The following is a 20,459-nucleotide window of genomic DNA, read 5'->3' as shown; positions in this document are numbered from 1 at the left end:
TCCAGATAAAGTCAACTGTTGGTTTTCACAACCTGTCTGACCTGAGTAGAACTACAAGGCTGAACTAGCTTGGGGGGTGGTGGGAGGATGGGAGCAGCCCCAGAACGTCACAGATACCCACTTTATTACTATAAGTTCAGCAGTTTTTTGTAAATAAGTGCTTCTCAGTTCGTTTGCCATTATTTGATTTCCAGAGCCCTGAAATGGTAGTTTTGGTCCAGTTTTATAATTGTTTCCTGGGGAGATTTACTGATCTCTAAACTCTGCCATACCTGGAAATCCTGCCCCTTCATTTACTGTTAATCTGTGTAGTTTGAGGCATTTTTTCAAGGATATTGTAAGTATATATGTATAGTTGATAGATATGAAATATATATTTCATGTATCACATCGTATATCGTATCATATTCATGTATGTAATATATGATATGTATAAAAAATGTGGCCTCTTCACAATTATTGCATATAGTTGGGATCCTCAAGAGCAGGTATGTTAACTAAAGACCAGAGGCCAAGTCCTGTCCACTACCTGTTTTTGTAAATAAAGTTTTATTGTAACACAGCCACTCTCATTCATTTATATATTGTCTGCGGCAGCATTCATACTATAGCACCAGAGCTGAGTAGTTGCAATAGCGTCTACATGGCCCACAAAGCTTAATATCTGGCCCTTTACACAAAAAGTTTTCTGACCTTAGCTTCAGAGCAGTATCATCATCATAATTAACATTATAATTATCATTATAAATAATGCTATTAATTTGTCCAGTGTTTCTAATTTCACATTTATTCTTTCTCTTTGTTTTCTCAATAACCCAATGTGGCAAGCTGGATAGATATTAAATGAACATTTATCAGATTTCAAAAATGAGTGGCAAGCTTGCATAAGTATGAATTTATAAAATTATAATTCAAAGTAAATATTCTAAGAATAATATTTTAATAACATAATGATACCAAAATTTAACAACAGAATACAAATAGAATTTAGTATGTTATAGTAGTTTCATTTGGCCTGTGATAACATTCATTCTAACAATATTCTTTTCATATATTTCTGCCTCCATCAAGCCTGCTCTTCCATGACCAAACTACTGCAAAATCCTAGCCATGAGAAAATGTGCATTTTTTTCTTTGATATTTTGAAATTTCCTTGCTTAACTATTAGTTTGCATTTAAACAGGGAATATTTCAATTGTTCAATACTAAATACTGCTCCTGTATGGAGCAATTTTCTCAGTTCAGCATAGCTTACGTGTCAGCAGAGACATTCAGTGTTCTTTGTTGAATAATATGTCTGTGGATTGAACAAAAGGGAGGGAGGTTATCTGGAAATATGTCTTCTCCTCGAGGTGCTAAAGATAGGCCAACAAAAGCTTCATTTAGCATATCCCCTCTGTCCAAAGGCCCCAGGAGTTCTGTTAAAAAAGGATTAAGATATGAGTCAAATACAAATGTAATTTCTGCTAACTTGTTCATAAGTACAGTTACAGGAAAACTTTCACATATCCCAATGAAACTTTTTTTTTTTTTTTGGTCAGTTTACTATGTAGCGCACAGTGGAAATCTTGCAGTCACAGTTCCCTATGACTTATGTTATTCTTAGACTTAGCTCAACCAGGGGAGTTTGATAGCTGAATAATGAATTCTTTTGAGTTCAGATTTAAAAAATTCATTTATAACTTGCCATTCATAGTGTTGTTTTTTTTTTAAATTTATTTCTTTATTTCTTTAGTTTTGGTTGTGTTGGGTCTTCGTTTCTGTGCGAGGGCTTTCTCTAGTTGTGGCAAGCGGGGGCCACTCTTCATCGCGGTGCACAGACCTATCACTATCGCGGCCTCTCTTGTTGCGGAGCACAGGCTCCGGACGCGCAGGCTCAGCAATTGTGGCTCACGGGCCTAGTTGCTCCGCGGCATGTGGGATCTTCCCAGACCAGGGCTCGAACCCGTGTCCCCTGCATTGGCAGGCAGATTCTCAACCACTGTGCCACCAGGGAAGCCCCCATTCATAGTGTTTTTAAACAGCATTTTATTAATCAAGTATTCTTTTTTTTGTTAACCAATTAACTAGAATATTTTATTATATTGGAAAATTGTAAGATTTTTAAAATTTTACTCTCTCAAATGTAGCACACAACTTGAAAACTAAAAGGAAAATATTTTTTCCAATATTTGCTGCTAATAATTTTAAAGTGTTTATAGAGAGTTTGCTATTCCCACATCATACAGATGAATAGGGAGAACTTTAATATTGGCAACTTTGACACAGCATTGTTTTTAAAAATTGTTTGAAACATAATGAAGTGTGAAAAATACATACTTGAAAAAACATAAACCTTATTAAAAACCAGCAGCCCTTAGAACCACAGTATATCTGTGTGTATTTTTTTTTTTAGTTAAAAAATTTTAGACTACAGAGTAAAACCACATAACTTAATTTTTACCATGTTGAGCATTTTTAAGTGTACAGTTCAGTAGTATTAAGTATATTCACATTATTGTGCAACAGATCTCCAGATGTTGCAAAACTGATGCTGAACACCCATTAAAGACTCCCCATTTTTCCTTTCATCCAGCACCATTTTACTTTCTTTTCTATAAATCTGACTACTTTAGATGCCTCATGTAAGTGGTATTGTACAGTATTTGTATTTATGTAACTGGCATATTTCACTTAGCATAATGTCCTCATGGATCATCCATACTGTAGCATGTGACAGGATTTTCTTCCTTTTTAAGGCTGAATAATATTCCACTCTATCTATATACCATGTTTTGTTTATCCATTCATTCTTCCATGAATATTTGGGTTGCTTCCACCTCCTGGCTATTGTGAATAATGCTGCTATGAACATGGGTGTGCAGATATCTTTTTGATACCCTGAATACAATTTCTTTGGATATATACATATATAAGTAGGTTTGCTGGATAATATGTAAGTTCTATTTTTAATTTTTTTGGGGAACCACCATATTGTTTTCATTGTGGTTGCACCACTTTACAATCCTACCAACAATGTGCAAGGGTTCCAATTTCTCCACATCCTAACCAACACTTGTTATCTTCTGGTTATTTTTTTGGTAGTAGCCATCCTAATGAATGTAAAGTGATATCCATTATCGTTTTGATTTGCTTTTCCATAATAATCAGTGATGTTGAGCATCTTTTCATGTGCTTATTGGCCATTTGTATATCTTCTTTGGAGATAAGTCTATTCAAGTCCTTTGCCCATTTTTGAATCAGGTTGTTTGATTTTTGTTGTCGAGTTTCAAGAGTACTTTATATATTCTGGATATTAATCCCTTATCAGATTATGATTTGCAGATATTTTTTCCCATTCCATGGGTTGTCATTTCATTCTGTTGTTAGTGTCTTTTGATGAACAAAAGTTTAAAATTTTGATATAGTCCAGTTTATTTATTTTTACTTTTGTTGCCTGTACTTTTGGTGTCATATTCAAGAAATTATTTCAAATCCAGTGCCATGAAGATTTTTCCCTGTTTTTTTTTTCCCTAAGAGTTTTTTAGTTTTAGGTCTTATGTTTAGGTATTGATCCATTTTGAATTAATTTTCATGCATGGTGCAAAATAAGGGTCTAGCTTCATCTTTTGCATATGTATATCCAGTTTTCCCAAAACCGTTTGTTGAACAGACTGTCCTTTCCTCATCAAATGGACTTGGCACCTTTGTTGAAAATCATTTGACCGTATATGTGAGGGTTTATTTCTGAGCAGCTTATTTTATTCCATTGGTCCATATGTCTGCCTTTATGCCAGTGCCATATTGTTTTTTAGCTTTGTGGTAAGTTTTGAAATGAGGAATTGTGAGTTCTCCAGCTTTGTTCTTCTTTTTCAAGATTGTTTTGGCAATTCAATGTCCCTTGAGATTCCATATGAATTTTCCGATGAGTTTTTCTGTTTCTGCAGAATACATCATTGGGATTTTGATAGGGATTACGTTGAATACGTAGATTGCTTTGGGATATACGGATATTTTAACAATGATAAGTCTTCCAACCCATGAACATGGGATGCTTTTCCACTCATTACTGTATTCTTTATTTTCTCTTAGCAGTGTTTTCTACTTTTCAGTGTAGAAGACTTTCACCTCGTTAGATTTAAGAATTTCATTCTTTTTGATGCTCTTGTACATGGAATTGTTTTTAAAATTTCCTTTAGAGATGTTTCATTTCTAGTGTATAGAAACATAGCTGATTTTTGTGTGTTAATTGTGTATCCTGCAACTTTGATGAATTCATTCATTCTAACAGCTTTTCAGTGGAATATTTAGGGTTTTCTACAAATAAGATTATATCATCTGCAAATAGAAATCATTTTACTTCTTCCTTTCCAATATGGATGCCTTTGATTTATTTTGTTGCCTAATTGCTCTGTCTGGGACTTCCAGTACTATGTTGAATAGAAGTGGAGAGAGTGGGTATCCTTGTCTTGTTCATGATTGTAGAGGAAAAGCTTTCAGCTTTTTACCATTGAGTACCATGTTAACTGTGAGTTCTTCTTTATTATATCAATAGTTTTCTCCTGTACCTACTTTGTTGAGTTTTTATTATGAAAGGGTGTTGAATTCTGTCAAGTGTTTTTTGTGCATTAATTGATAAATACATATAGCTTTTGTCCTTCATTCTGTTAATGTGGTATATTACATTCATTTTTTTCAGGTTGTACTCTCCTTGCATTCTAGGAATAAATCGCTTGGTCATGGTGTATAATCTTAATATTCTGCTGAATTTGGTTTGGTAGTATTTTGTTAGCAATTTTTGCTTCAACAATCATCAGAGTTATTGGTCTATTTTCTTTTTTTTTCTTCGTCCGACTGGTTATGTGGGCATCTTTCTTGTAGCTTTGGTTTTATAAGAGACCTTCTGCCAGTTTTCAGTTGGTTTTCTAGGAGAAATGTTCCACATGTAGATGTATTTTTGATATGTTTGTGGCAGAAGGTGACCTCCCTGTCCTTCTACTCTGCCATCTTGATCTCCACCAGTCTACTCTTTTCTTTTCTTTTTTTAAAAAATAAATTTATTTATTTAGCTATTTATTTTTGGCTGCATTGGGTCTTCGTTGCTGCACGCGGGCTTTCTCTAGTTGCGGCAAGCGGGGGCTACTCTTCGTTGCGGTGCGCAGGCTTCTCATTGCGGTGGCTTCTCTTGTTGTGGAGCATGGGCTCTAGAGCGCAGGCTCAGTAGTTGTGGCACACAGGCTTAGTTGCTCCATGGCATGTGGGATCTTCCCAGACCAGGGCTCAAGCCCATGTCCCCTGCATTGGTAGGCAGATTCTTAAGCACTGTGCCACCAGGGAAGCCCTCTTCTTTTCTTTAGTGTCTTTGTCTAGCTTTGGTATTAGGGTAATGATAGCCTCATAGAATGAGTTTGGGATGTTACTGCCTCTTCAGTTTTTTGCAAAAGTTTAAGGAGGTTTGGCATTAATTTTTCTTCAGATGTTTAGTAGAATTTCTAGTGAAGCCATAGGCCCTACGCTTCTCTTTCTGATTCAACTTCTTTATTAGCTATAGGTCTGGTCAGATTTTCTATTTCTTCATGATTCATTCTTGGTACGTTGTGTGTTTCTAGGAATTTATCCATTTCTTCTAGGTTTTACAATTTGTTGGCATGTAATTGTTCATAGTACTCTCTTATAATCCTTTTTTGTTTCTGTGGTATTGGTTGTAATGGCCCCCTTTTCATTTCTGATTTCCGTTTCTGAGTCATCTTTTTTTTTTTAACATCTTTATTGGCGTATAATTGCTTTGGTGTGTTAGTTTCTGCTTTATAACAAAGTGAATCAGCTATCTTTGTTAATCTAGCTAATGGTTTGTCAATTTTGTTGAAATTTTCAAACAACCAGCTCTTAGTGTTATTGATTTTTTCTATTGTTTTTCTCATCTCTATTTCATTTATTTCACCTCTGATCTTTGTTATTTCCTTCCTTCTGCTAACTTTGGGCTTAGTTCATTTTTCTCTAGCTCCTTGAGTTGTAAAGTTAGGTTGTTGATTTGAGATCTTTCTTCTTTTTTAATGTAAACATTTATTGCTATAAACTTCCCTCTTAGCACTGCTTTCACTGCATCTCCTAAGTTTTGGTATGTTGTGTTTTCATTTTCACTTGTCTCAAGATATTTTCCCTTTTGATTTTTTCTTTGACTCATTGATTGTTTAAGAGTGTGTTGTTTAATTTCCATGTTGTGATGGTTAATTCTGTATATCAAACTGATTGGGCTAAGGGATGCTGAGATGGTTGGGTAAAACATTATTTCTGGGTATGTCTGTGAAGGGGTTTAGGAAGGAGTTAACATTTGTATCAGTAAAGAAGATCCACCCTCATCAGTGTGGGCATGTATCATCCAATCTGTTGAGGGCTGAAACAGAACAAAAAGGCAGAGAAAAGGCAAATTGTCTTTTTCTCTTCTTGAGCTGGGACCCCATCTTCTCTTGCACTCTGACATTGGAGCTTCTGGTTCTTGAGCCTTTGGATTCTGGGACTTAACATCAGTGACAAGTTCTCAGCAGGCCTTTGGCCTCAGACTGAATTACACCACCAGATTTCCTGGTTCTCCAGCTTGCAGATGGCATATTGTGGGACTTCACAATCTCCATAAACATGACAGCCAGTTCCCATAATAAATTCCCTCATATATCTATCTATGTTCTGTTTGTTCTGTTTCTCTAGAGAACCCTAGTACACATGTATTTGCAGATATTTTAGTTTTTCTTCTGCTGTTGATTTCTCGTTTCATTCCATTATGTTAAGAAAAGATCTTCCTAATGATTTCAGTCTTTTAAATTTTGTTAAGTCTTGTTTTTGGCTTAACATAAGGTCTGCCTTGGAGAATGTTCCATGTGCATTTGAGAAGAATGTGTTTTCTGCTATTATTGGATGGAGTAGTCTATATATGTCTTTTAGGTCCAATTGGTGTGTAATGTTGTTCAAATACTCTGTATCCTTCCTGATATTCTGTCTGATTGTTCTTCCATAACTGAAAGTAGGGTATTGAAATGTCCTACTGTTAGTTTGTTATTATTTCTTCCTTCGATTCTGTCATTGTTTGGTTCATTTCAGAGCTCTCATGTTTAGTGAACAAACACTTATAATTGAAATATCTTCCTGGTGAGTTGTCCTGTTTATCATTATATAAGGTACTTTGTCTCTTGGGACAGTTTTTGACTTAAAGTCTGTTTGTCTGATATTAGTACAGACAGCTCTGCTGTCTTGTGGTTACCATTTGCACAAAATATATTTTTCCATCCTTTTACTTTAACCTATGTGCATTGCTAGATATAAAGTGAGTCTCTTGTATGCAGCATGTTGTTGGATCCTGCTTTTTTAAATCCAAAAATTAGATATAGATTAGCCAGTCTATGTCTTCTGACTGAGGAGTTTCATCTATTTACAGTTAAAGTTATTACTGATGCAGAAGTATTTACCACTGCCATCTTATGTATGTCTTCTGGTTTTTGTCCCTTATTTCTCCACTTACTCCTTCCCGTGAGTTTCTTTGACTTTTTTGTAGTGATATGCTTTGATTTCCTTCTCTTTTACTTTTGGGTGCATTCTGTAGATATTTTCATTTTGGTTATTTCAATTAAACAAAATACCTTATAAAGCAATAAAAATTAATTTTAAACCAATATCTTCAATCCCATGTAAAAACTCTACTCCTTTACATTTCTGCACCCAATTTGTTACTGTTGTTAAAAATTGTATCTTTATATATTTTGTACCCATTAACATAGATATATGGGGCAAATATTTGGGGGGCTTTTTGTCTTTTACACTCTATTTAAGAATTAAAAGTGGATTTATGCAACAAAATCACAGGAATAAAGGATTCTATATTTGTCTATATGTTTACCTTTACTGGGTAGCTTTTACTTTCATATCACTTCATGTTGCTGTGTAACATCCTTTCATTTCAATTTGTAGGACTCTTTAGCATTATTGTAGGGCAGGCTTAATTCTAGGCATTACTTAGAATTAGTAATGAATTCCTTTAGCTTTTGTTTATCTAAGATGTTAATTTCTTTTTCATTTTTTAAAAATTGAAGTTTAGTTGATTTGCAATATTGTGTTAGTTTCATATGTGCAACATAGTGATTTGTTTGTTTTTTGCAGGTTATGTTCTATTATAGGTTATTATAAGATAGTCGGTGTAATTCCCTGTGCTGTAGAGTAAATCATTATTGCTTATCTATTTTATGTATACTATTTTGTATCTCTTAATCCCATACTCTTAATTTGCCCCCCCCCTTTGGTAGCCATGCATTTGTTTTCTATGTCTGTGAGTCTGTTTTATATTTAAATTCATCAGTACTATGGTTTAGAGTCCACATATATGTGATATCATGTAGTATTTGTCTTTCACTGTCTGACTTCACTAAGTTTGATATTCTCTAGGTCCATCCGTGTTGCTGCAAATGGCAAAATTTATTCTTTTTTTGTGGCCGAGTAATATCCCATTGTATATATATACCACATCTTCTTAAGTGTATCATTTGTTGATGGACATTTGGGTTGCTTCCATGCCTTGGTTATTGTAAATAGTGCTGCTATGAATATTGGGGTGCATGTATCTTTTCGACTTATGGTTTTCTCCGGATATTTGCTGGGATGGCAGGATCATATGGTAGCTCTATTTTTAGTTTTTTTAAGGAACCTCCATACTGTTCTCCATAGGGGCTCTACAAATTTATAATCCCACCACAGTGTAGGAGGGTTCCTTTTTCTCCACACTCTCTCCAGCATTTATTATTTGTAGACTTGATGATAGCTATTCTGACTGGTGTGAGGTGAAACTTCATTGTGGTTTTGACTTGCATTTCTCTAATAATTAGCAATGTTGAGCATTTTTCATGGGCCTTTTAGCCATCTGTATGTCTTCCTTGGAAAAATGTCTGTTCAGGTCTCTTGCCCATTTTTTGGACTTGGTTGTTTGTTTTTTTGATATTGAGTTTTATGAGCTGATTGTATACTTTGGATATTAAGCCTGTGTCGGTGACAATTGTTTGCAAATACTTTCTCCCAATTCATAAGTTGTCTTTTCATTTTGTTGATGGTTTCCTTTGCTGTGCAAAAGTGTTTAAGTTTGATTAGGTCCCATTTGTTTATTTTTGCCTTTCTTTCTTTTGCCTTGAGAGTCTGATCTAAAAAAAATCGTATGATTTATGCCAAAGAATGTTTCGCCTATATTTTCTTCTAGGAGTCAGTCTTACATTTAGGTCTTTTCATTATTTTAAGTTTGTTTTTGTGTGTGGTGTGAGGGAATGTTCTAATATCATTGACTTATAAGTAGCTGTCCAGCTTTCCTAATACCACTTGTTGAAGAAAATGTCTTTTTCTCCATTGTATATTCTTGCCTCCTTTGTTGTAGATTAATTGACCATACATGTGTGGCTTTATTCCTGGGCTCTCTATTCTGTTCCATGGATCTATCTGTCTGTTTTTGTCCCAATATCATGCTGTTCTGATTATTGTAGCTTTGTAGTACAGTTTAAAGTCTAGGAGGGTTATGCCTCTAGCTTTTTCCCCCTCAGGATTGCTTTGGCAATTCTGGGTCTTTTGTGATTCCATATACATTTTAGGATTATTTGTTCTAGTTTTGTGAATAATGTGATGGGTATTTTGATAGGGATTGCATTAAATCTGTAGATTGCTTTGGGTAGTATGGACTTTTTAGCAATATGAATACTTGCAATCCAAGAGCACGGAATATCTTTCCATTTCTTTGTATCAGCTTCCATTTCCTTTATTAGTGTTTTATAATTTTCAGTGTATAGGTCGTTCACCTCCTGGGTTAAATTTATTCCTAGGTACTTTATTATTTTTGTTGCAATTTTAAACAGGATTTTTTAACTTTCTCTTTCTGGTATTTCATTATTAGTGTATAGAAATGCAACAGATTTCTGTATATTAATCTTGTATCTTGCTACCTTGCTGAAATAATTTATTCTGCTAGTTTTTGTGTGGAGACTTCAGGGTTCTCTACGTAAAGTATCATGTCATCTGCAAATAGTGACATTTTAACTCTTTCCTTTCAATTTGGATACTTTTATTTTTCTTGCCTGATTGTCGTGGCTAGGACTTCCAATACTATGTTCAGTAGAAGTGGTGAGAGTGGGTATCCTTCTCTTGCTCCTGAATTTTGCGAGAAGGCTTTCAGCTTTTCACCATTGTTATGTTGGCTGTGGGTTTGTTGTAAATGGCTTTTATCATGTTGAGATATGTTACCTCAAGACCAGCGGTCCCCAACCTTTTTGGCACCAGGGACCGGTTTTGTGGAAGACAGTTTTTCCACGGACAGGGGTTGGGTGGATGGTTTAGGCGGTAATGTGAGCAATGGGGGGTGGCAGATGAAGCTTCGTTCATTCACCCACTGCTCACTTCCTGCTGTGCAGCCCGTTTCCTAACAGGCCGTGGACTGGTACTGGTCCATGGTCCAGGGGTTGGGGACCCTTGCTCTAGACCCACTTTGGTAATAGTTTTTATCATGAATGGATGTCAGATTTTGTCAAATGCTTTTTTTTTCTGTATCTATTGAGATGATCATATGGGTTTTGCCTTTCCTTTTCTTAATGTGGTGTATCACATTCATTGATTTGTGTATATTGAACCATCCTTGTGACCCTGGAATGAATCCAACTTGATCATGGTGTATCATCCTTTTTATGTATTGTTGGGTTGCTAATATTTACTTGTGGAGTTTTGCATCTATATTCATCAAAGATACTGGCCTGTAATTTTCTTTCCTTTTTTTTTTTTTTACTGTTTTTTGTCTGGTTTGGTATCAGGGTAATGATGGCCTTGGAGAATGAATTTGGGAGTCTTCCCTCCTCTTCAGTTGTTTGGAATAGTTTGAGAAGGATAGGTGTATGTTCTTCTTCATATGTTTGGTGGAATTCCACAGTGAAGTTGTCCAGTCTTGGACTTTTGTTTGTATGGAGTTTTTTTGTTTGCTTTTGTTGATTTTTTTTTTTTTTTTGGCCATCCCATGTGGCTTGTGGGATCTTAGTTCCCCAACCAGGGATTGAACCTGAGCCACGGCAGTGAAAGTGCAGAGTCCTAACCATTGGACCGCCAGGGAATTCAGGGAGTTTCTGTTACTACAGATTCTATTTCACATCTAGTGATTGGTCTGTTCAAATTATCTGTTTCTTCTTGACTCTGTCTTAACAGGGTGCATGTTCTAGAGATTTGTCCATTTCTTCTAGGTTGTCCAATTTCTTGGTATATAACTGTACATATTATTCTCTCTTTTTTTTTGTATTTCTGTGGTATCAGTTTTTGTTTCTCCTCTTTCATTTCTTATTTCATTCATTTGGGTCCTCTACCTTTCCTTCTTGGTGAGCTTGGCTAGAGGTTTATCAATTTTATTTATCTTTTAAAAAAACCAACTCTTGGTTTTATTGATCTTTTCTATTTTTTCAACCTCTCTTTTGTTCATTTTCTCTCTTATCTTTCTTATTACCTTCCTTCTGCTGACTTTCAGCTTTGTTTTTTCTTTTTCTAATTCTTTTAGGTGATAGGTTAGGTTGTTTATTTGAGATTTTTCTTGTTTCTTGAGGAAGGAATGTATTCCTATCAACTTCCCTCTTAGAACTGCTTTTGCTGCATCCCAGAAATTTTGTAGCTATGTTTTTGTTTTCATTTGTCTTGAGGTATTTTCTGATTTCTTTTAAATTTTATTGTTGACCTGTTGGATTTTATTTGTATATTGTTTAGTCTTCACATCTTTGTGTTTTCTGCTTTTCTTTCTGTAGTTGATTGCTAGATTCATACCATCATGGTCAGAAAAGATGCTTGATACAATTTCTATCCTCTTAAATTTGTTGAGGCTTGTTTTGTGGTCTAGTATTTGGTCTATGATAGAGAACATTCCTTGTGTGCTTGAAAAGGGTGTGTATTCTGAATTTTTTGGATGTGGTGTCCTGTAGATATCAGTTAAGTCCAACTGATCTGTTGTGTCATTTAGGGTTTCTGTTGCCTTATTTTCTGTCTAGAAAATCTGTCCATTGATGTCCATGGGGTGTTAAAGTCTCCTACTGTTATTGTATTCTTGTCCATTTCTCCCTTTAAATCTGTTAGTTTTTTTTTTTTAATATATTCAGGTACTCCTGTATTGGGTGCCTATATGTTAGCAAGTGCAATATCTGCTTCTTGTATTCATCCCTTTATCATTATGTGATGTCCTTTTCTTTCTTTATGGCCTTTGTTTTAAAGTCTATTTTGTCTGACGTGAGTATTGCTATTTCACTTTCTTGTCTTTTCTATTTGCATGAAATATCTTTTTCCATCCCCTCACTTTCAGTCTGTGTGTGTCTTTTATCCTGAAGTGAGTCTCTTGTAGGCAGCATACTGCAGGGTCTTGTTTTCAATCCAATCAGCCACTCTGTGTCTATGATCAGAGCATTTAGTCCATTGACATTTAAAGTAATTATTGATAGGTATGTACTTAGTGTCATTTTATTCCTGTTTTCCAGTTGTTTTTGTAGTTCTTCTTTGTTCATTTCTTTTTGTTTTTGCTTGGTGGTTTGAGGATTTTCTTTTGTAGTATGCTTGAGTACCTTTATTCAAGGTTTTTGTGAATCTATTGTGATTCTGATTTGTGATTACCATGGGGTTCATGTATGTTTATCCATAACTATTTCTACCTGCTTTAAACTGATAGTCACTCAAGTTCTAAGAGATTTTACAAGATTTATGTTTGTTACTCCCCTCCCCCACATTTTGTGATTTTGATGTTCTATTTTATGTCTTCATCCTTATTCTTTTACTCTTTGTTTTACTTATAATCACTTTACGTTTTTTAAATTTTGGTTTGTTTTTTAGTCTATGTACTGGCTTACTTAGATGATCTTTAATCCTTTTATAAATTAGCCTTTCCTATTGTGATTTTTCATTTCCTATAGATTCTTGCTTCTTTTCTATTTAGAGAAGACCTTTCAATATTTCTTTTAGGGTGTAGGTTTAGTATTGCTGAATTCTTTTAGTTTTTGCTTGTCCAAGAAAATCTTTGTCTCTCCTTCTATTGTAAATCATAATCTTGCTTGGTAGAGTACCTTAGGTTGCAGGTTTTTTCCCTCTCAGGACTTTGAATATATCATGCCCCTCCCTTTTAGCCTGTAATGTTTCTGCAGAGAAACCCACTGATTGCCTTATGGAGGTTCACTTGTAAGTAACTCTTTGCTTTTCTCTTGCTGCCTTTAGAATCCTCTGTTTAACTTTTGCCATTTTAATTATGATGTATCTTGGTGTGGGTCTGTTTGGGTTTATCTTGTTTGGGACTCTCTGTGCTTCCTGTACCTGCAGATTTGTTTCCTTCTTTAGGTTTGAAAAGTTTTCAGCCATAATTTCTTCAAATACCTTTTCAATTCTCTTCTCCCTCTCTTCTTCTGGAAGCCTTACTATGCATAGGTTGACATGTTTTATATCATCTAATAGAGATTGTATATTGTTTTTCTTTTTTGTTTTGTTTTCTTCTGTTTACTGTTCTGCTTGGGTGATTTCCATTATTCTGTCTTATATGTATATAAGTATTATGATTACTTATTCATTTTTCTGTGAAATTTAGTTGGCTATTCATTGCTTCTAGTTTGCTTTTTGTTTTTTTAAAATTTAATTTTCTTTATTTTCGGCTGAGTTGGGTCTACGTTGCTGCACACTGGCTTTCTCTAGTTGCGGCGAGTGGGGGCTACTCTTCGTTGCGGTGCACGGGCTTCTCATTGCGGTGGCTTCTCTTGTGGAGCACGGGCTCTAGGCACACAGGCTCAGCAGTTGTGGCTCGCAGGCTCTAGAGTGCAGGCTCAGTAGTTGTGGCACACAGGCTTAGTTGCTCTGCGGCATGTGGGATCTTCCCAGATCAGGGCTCGAACCTGTGTCCCCTGCATTGGCAGGCAGATTCTTAACCACTGTGCCACCAGGGAAGCCCCTCTAGTTTGCTTTTTATCTCAGAAATTCAATTTCCTATTTTTGGTAGGTTCATGTTTATAGTTACTAGTTCCTTGTTACAGTGATCTACATTTATATTGATAATCTTTTGTAATTCAGTTACATTTTTTAAAAAAATTATTTATTTATTTATGGCTGTGTTGGGTCTTCGTTTCTGTGCGAGGGCTTTCTCCAGTTGCGGAGAGCGGGGGCCACTCTTCATCGCGGTGCGCAGGCCTCTCACTATCGCGGCCTCTCTTGTTGCGGAGAACAGGCTCCAGACGCGCAGGCTCAGTAATTGTGCCTCACGGGCCTAGTTGCTCCGTGGCATGTGGGATCCTCCCGGACCAGGGCTCGAACCCGTGTCCCCTGCATTGGCAGGCAGACTCTCAACGACTGTGCCACCAGGGAAGCCCCAGTTACATTTTTATTACCACCTTTTTGAACTTGGGGTCTGGTATACTGGTAAGCTTTTTTTTTATTACTTATTCTTCTAGGGGACTTTTCTTGTTCTTTTAATTGGGAGTAGTTCCTTTGCCTTTTCATTTAATTAACTTTCTCTATATCTATGAATTTAGGAGAAACAGTTTTCTATTGTGCTCTTGAAGGGGTGGTTTTATGTGGGAACATCCCTGTGTAGACTGCATGTACAGTGTTTTTGGCACAAAGGCTGGTTTTGGTATGGATGCCAGCCATGTCTTTCCTCAGGGTGTGCTGGGTCCAATATCACCTTGATAGGGGATGTGGTTAGTGTTGGAATATCTAAAGCCTGTGTAGGTTGCCAGTGGGACTTCCTCTCTGCTCCATGGCTTTCACAATTTTGGAGTAGAAGCCTTGAGGGTTGGGCTTGATCCAGCTGTATTCCCCTTTAGAGGGAATGTTCTGCCCCAAAGGAGGGAAGTGCTGAAGCAAGTGAGACCACCTATGTAGATGTCCATAGCACTGCTCAGAGGCAGCCCAAGCTTGTGTCCCTTCCCCTGTTGTGTTCATCCCAGATCTAGTGCAAATTGTGGCATGGCATCGGCAGGGCCAGAGCATTCACTCAGCTGGGACCTTGGCCAGGAGTGGAGACTAAGTCATGCTGGTTCCCAGCACCACCTGAATAAATATTGACAATGGCTGCCACTGCCCTACCCCAAGTATACTCCAGCCTCTCCAGGTTGTCTTTGCATAGCTAGACTGAGTCTTTCCCCAGAGCCCAGCTGCCCCAGATCCTGTGCCAAGCTGTGGTGTGGAGTTAGCGGGGCCAGGATTTAGCCCCACTCAGAGCTGGGAGAGTGGTGAGGTGGCAGCCACCAGTGAAAAATTCTCTCCACCCTGGTTGTTGGCAAGCCAGAATACACGCACTTTTCGTGAGTAGTGTCTATCTGTCCCAGAGGTTCTCCAAGCAGCCAAGGAGACTCTTCTTCTCTCCACAGGACCCCAAGACTGTGGCTCGACCTGCTTGCTCGCCATGGTGAGGGTCCACCGGTGCAGACCTTCTTTTCAGAGCCCTCCTAGGAGCAGAGGTCATAACATTATGTCTTTTTTCCATCCTACCTAGTTAAGTGGAAATCTTTCTTGTAGCTTTGGTTGTATAGGAGTTCTTCTGCCAGTTTCCAGTTAGTTTCCCATGAGAATTGTTCCACACGAAGATGTATTTTATTTTTTTTTAATTTTATTTCTTTATTTATTTTTGGCTGTGTTGGGTCTTCGTTTCTGTGCGAGGGCTTTCTCCAGTTGCCGGGAGCGGAGGCCACTCTTCATCGCTGTGCGCGGGCCTCTCATCATCACGGCCTCTCTTGTTGCGGAGCACAGGCTCCAGACGCGCAGGCTCAGTAATTGTGGCTCACTGGCCCAGCTGCTCCACAGCATGTGGGATCTTCCCGGACCAGGGCTCGAACCCACATCCCCTGCATTGGCAGGCAGACTCTCAACCACTGCGCCACCAGGGAAGCCCGAAGATGTATTTTTGATGTGTTTGTTGGGGGAGGTGAGCTCCATGTCCTCTTACTCTGCCATCTTGATCTGACCCACTCATTTTCATTTCTGAAGCATGGTCCTGCAGGATACAGTACTCTTGGTTGACAGTTTTGTCTTTCAGCACTTTGAACATATCATCCCATTTCCTTCTGACCTACAAGATTTCTGCTGAGAAATCTGCTCATAATCTTATTGAGGCATCTTGTATGTGATGAGTCATTTTCTCTTGCTGTTTTCAAGATTCTCTCTTTGTCTTTGATTTTCAACAGTTTGATAATGTTGGTGTCTGTTTAAACTAGTTGGAGTTCATTGAGCTTCTTGACTTTGAATATCCACTTCTTGCCTCAGATTTTGGAAGTTTTCAGCCATTATTTCTTCAAATAAGCTCTCTTTATACCTGTCTTTTCCTTCTGGGACTCCCTCAATGCATATATTGGCCTCTTTGATGGTGTCCCATAAGTCTTTTAGGCGCTCTTCACTTTTTTGCATTTTTCTAACTTTTTGCTCCTTTGACTTGATGATTTGTAATGACCTGTGTTCAAGTTTTTTGATTCTTTCTTCTACCTAATCATTCCGTTTTTGAATCTCTCTAGTGAATTTTTCAGTTCCATCGTGGTATTTTTCAACTTCAGAGTTGCTGTTATTTTTAATAGTTTCTATCTCTGCAGATGTTATTTTATTCATGCATTGTTTTCTTGATTTGGTGTAGTTGTATGTGTTCTCTTTTAGGTTACTGAGTGTCTTTATGACAGTTATCTTAAATTCTTCATCAGGAAGTTCATAGATATGAATACATAAGGAGGTGTAACTGAGGGAACAGCAGAGTATGTGCCTGCAATCCTGGCCCTCTGACCATGGCAGCTGAGCCACAGTTTCAGAAAACCCAGTAGCAACAGGGAAGTTGGCACACATGACTCTGGCCTCCTGACCATAATGGTGCCTGTGTCAACAGGTAACTGGGCAGCAGAGCAGCGAGGCCTGGAACCCATCCCTCCAGCTGCTGAGGTGCCCACAGTCCCAGCCCCTGCGCCCCCCTCCCCAATCCTCAGAGGTGCAGCCCATGAACCTTACAACAATGGATATGGTAGAGGTGTCTGTGAAACCCCAGCTTCAGCCACACCAACCCCCTTCCCCCACAGCAGAGGAGCCCACAACTCAGGGGATTCTAGACATGAGGGAAGAGCCCATGATCCATTTGATGACAGTGACTCTGAAAGAAGGCAACAATGACCCTGGTGGCAGAAGAAGCAGCAATGAGGGCAAAGAGCCATACTTCTTACAGAGACAATGGAGGCTAGAAAGTGCTAACTCTCAAATATAACAAAGGGCAGGTCAGGTAAGAAAACCAAAACCTCTTCTTATAGCATGATCTACCAGAAAACAAAAGAAAGGACTCGAACTTCTAACATGTCATTTAACTTTAAATGCACTGGCAAAGAAACAACTCATCAGGCACCATCAAGAACCACAGTAACACCAGAGCACAAAAAGAAAATGACAGTTCTTCAGAAACCAACCTTAAAATCATAGAATATTGTGATCTAACTGATAGAGAATTAAAAATAGCTGTCATGAAGAAACTCAGTGAGCTACAAGAAAACTCAGAAAGGCAGTTTAATGAGCTCAGGAATAAAATTAATGAACAGAAGGAACACATTACCAAGAGATTGAAATTTTAAAAGAGAGCCAAACAGAAATTATGGAGCTGAAGAACTGAATAAATGAGATGAAGAATGCATTAGAAAGCCCTGGAAATGGAGCACGTGGAAGAGGGAATTAGTGAGTTTGAAGATAGAAATCCAGAAATAATAGGAATAGAAGAGAAAAGAGATAAGATGTTTTAAAAATGAGGACATTCTGTGAGAGCTCTTTGACTCTTTTAGGAAGGGCAACATTCAGTAATGCGTATCCCAGAAGGAGAAGGGAGGGAGAAGGGAGCAAAGCTTATTTAAAGAAACAGTAGTTGAGAACTTCCCAAACCTGGGCAAGCAATTAGATATACAGAGCCATGGAGCTAAGAAAACAGCTAATTACCTCAGTGTAAAAAAGCCTTATCCAAGACACATAATATTAAAAATGTCAAAAGTCAATGACAAGGAAGGAATTTTAAATGCAGCCAGGGATAAAAGGATGGTAACCTACAAAGGAACCCTTATTAGGCTATCAGCAGATTTCTCAGAAGAAATCCTATGGGCCGGGGGCAGTGGAATGATAGTCTCAAAATACTGAAAGATAAAAACTTCTGTCACCCAAGAATACGCTATCCATCAAAGTTATCATTCAGATATTAAGAATAAGTAAAGACTTTCCTAGACAAAGAAAAGCTGAGAGAATTCATCAACACTAGATTTGCCTTACAAGAGATATTGAAAGGAGCTCTTATACCAGACACAAAAAGGCAAAAATACATAAAACTTTGAACAAGGTGAGAAACAGAATCAGAAAATTGCAACGTTTATCAGAATAGGTCTCTAAACACTTTATTATAACATAAAGCTTAAAGGGAGAAAAATCAGATTAAGCAGATTATAGCAACTTCAGTTTAGTAACAATCACAACATAAAAAGGGATAGCTTGAGACAACAAAAACATAAAAGGGAAAGAGGAAGAGGAGAAAACTCATATAGGTAAATGAAGATTAGATGGTATCATCAGAAAAAGGAACATTTTGTTGGTGACATGTTTAATACAAACATCAGGGTAAACACACAACAAACACAGATCAGAGACACAAAATATATAAAAAAAGGAAACAGAGAAAAATTTCATAGAAAACCAGGAAACCAAATTGGCAGACAGAAACACAAGGAAAAAGAAACAGTGAAGATACAGAGCAACTAGAAAGCAAAAGATAAAATGGAAGTACTAAGTCCTCATCTATCAGTAATCACCCTAAATGTAAATGGACTGAATGCACCAATCAAAAGATAGAGTGGCTAGATGGATTAAAAAACAAGACCCAACTATTGCCTCCAGGAGACACCTCAGCTTTAAAGACAAACATAGGCTAAAAGTGAAGGATGGAAGATGATACTCCAAGCAAATAGCAGCCAAAAGAAAGCTGGTGTAGCTATACTTATTTGAGAAAAAATAAACTTGAAGTCAAAAAAGATAACAGGAGACAAAAATGGGCAGTGTATAATAATAAGTGGACAGTTCATCAAGAAGATAAAACAGGGATTAATATATATGTACCTGACATGGGAGTACCAAAATATATAAAACAATTATTAACAGACCTACAGGGAGAAATTGAAAATAACAAAACAATTAGTAGTGGACTTTAACATCCTACTTACATCAATGGATAGATCATCCAGACAGAATGTCAACAATGAAATAGTGGCCTTAAATGAAACATTAGACCAGATGGGTTTGATAGATGTGTACAGAACATTCCATTCAAATGCAGCAGAATAATCATTCTTTTCAAGTGCACATGGACCAAAAGGTGCACATGGACCAAAAAGAGCATATGTTGGGATACAAAACAAGTTTCAGTAAAGTTAAGAAGACAAAATCATATGACGGATCTTTTCCAATCACAATGGAAAATAGAAATAAACTACAAGAAGAAAATGGGGAAAATTACAAATATGAGGAGGCCTAACAACATGCTACTGAACAACTGTTGGGTCAGCAGAGAAATCAAGTGAGAGATAAAAAAATTACCTGAAGAGAAATGAAAATGAAAATAATACATATCAAAATCTGGGATACAACAAAAGCTGGACTTTTATAGCAATACAGGCCTATCTCAAGAAACAAGAAAAATCTCAAATAAACAATTTAACCTTACATTTAAATGAACTAGAAAAAGAAGAAGAAATGAAGCTCAGAGTTAATAGAAGGAAGGAAATAATCAAGATCAGAGCAGAAATAAATGGAGACAAAAAAGACAATAGGAAAGATCAATGAAACTAAGAGCTGCTTCTTTGAACATTCTTTTTAAAAGATTTTTAAAATTATTTATTTATTTTATTTATTTTTGGCTGTTTTGGGTCTTAGTTGAGGCATGCAGAATCTTCGTTGAGGCATGCGAGATCTTTCATTGTGGCATGCGGGCTCTTTGTTGCGGTGCACAGGCTTCTCTTTAGTTGCGGCGTGCGGGTTTTCTCTCTCTAGTTGTGGTGTGTGCATTTTCTCTCTCTAGTTGTGGCACACAGGCTCCAGGGTGTATGGGCTCTGTAGTTTGTGGCACACAGTCTCTCTAGTTGAGGTGCATGAGCTTAGTAGTTGTGGTGCACGGGCTTAGTTGCCCCACAGCATGTGGGATCTTTTTTCTCTGACTAGGGATTGAACCCGTGTCCCCTGCATTTTAAGGCAGATTCTTTACCACTGGACCACCAGGGAAGTCCCCAAGAGCTTCTTTGAAAGGATAAACAAAATTGACAATTTGATAGCTAGACTCACTAAGAAGAAAACAGAGAAGGCCCTGATAAATAAAATCAGAAATGAAAGAGGAGAAGTTACAAAGGATACTACAGAAATAGAAAGCATTATAAGAGAATATTATGAACAGATTTATGCCAGCAAATTGGACAACCTAGAAGAAATGGACT

The 20,459-nt window shown here is 37.2% G+C and overlaps 1 protein-coding gene and 1 long non-coding RNA gene across 20 annotated transcripts in view; one reads left to right on the top strand and one right to left on the bottom strand.

The window, feature by feature from the left end:
* WDPCP (WD repeat containing planar cell polarity effector) overlaps positions 1 to 20,459 on the bottom strand; it is a 420,975-nt gene that overhangs the window by 63,192 nt on the left and 337,324 nt on the right. For 7 of the 19 annotated variants that reach the window (XM_082426596.1, XM_082426597.1, XM_082426598.1 and 4 more), the window contains one exon: positions 1,256 to 1,418. The exons of 9 other annotated variants lie outside the window; for them this stretch is intronic. In XM_082426596.1, coding sequence (XP_082282722.1) covers positions 1,256 to 1,418 — 163 coding nt within the window. Of the gene's footprint in view, positions 1 to 917; positions 1,419 to 20,459 lie in introns of those variants that run through there. 3 more of the 19 variants (XM_082426601.1, XM_082426579.1, XM_082426581.1) reach the window with 3 other exon arrangements.
* Positions 1,412 to 12,102, top strand: LOC309643731. The gene is made up of 2 exons (XR_014254038.1): positions 1,412 to 3,361; positions 5,541 to 12,102. It is a non-coding gene; the product is annotated as an uncharacterized lncRNA (long non-coding RNA).

The sequence above is a fragment of the Balaenoptera physalus genome, assembly GCF_965194825.1.
Source record: "Balaenoptera physalus genome assembly, chromosome: 15".
NCBI lineage: Eukaryota > Metazoa > Chordata > Mammalia > Artiodactyla > Balaenopteridae > Balaenoptera > Balaenoptera physalus.
Note: the sequence above shows the minus strand (reverse complement) of the source record. Positions and strands in the feature narration are given on the sequence as shown.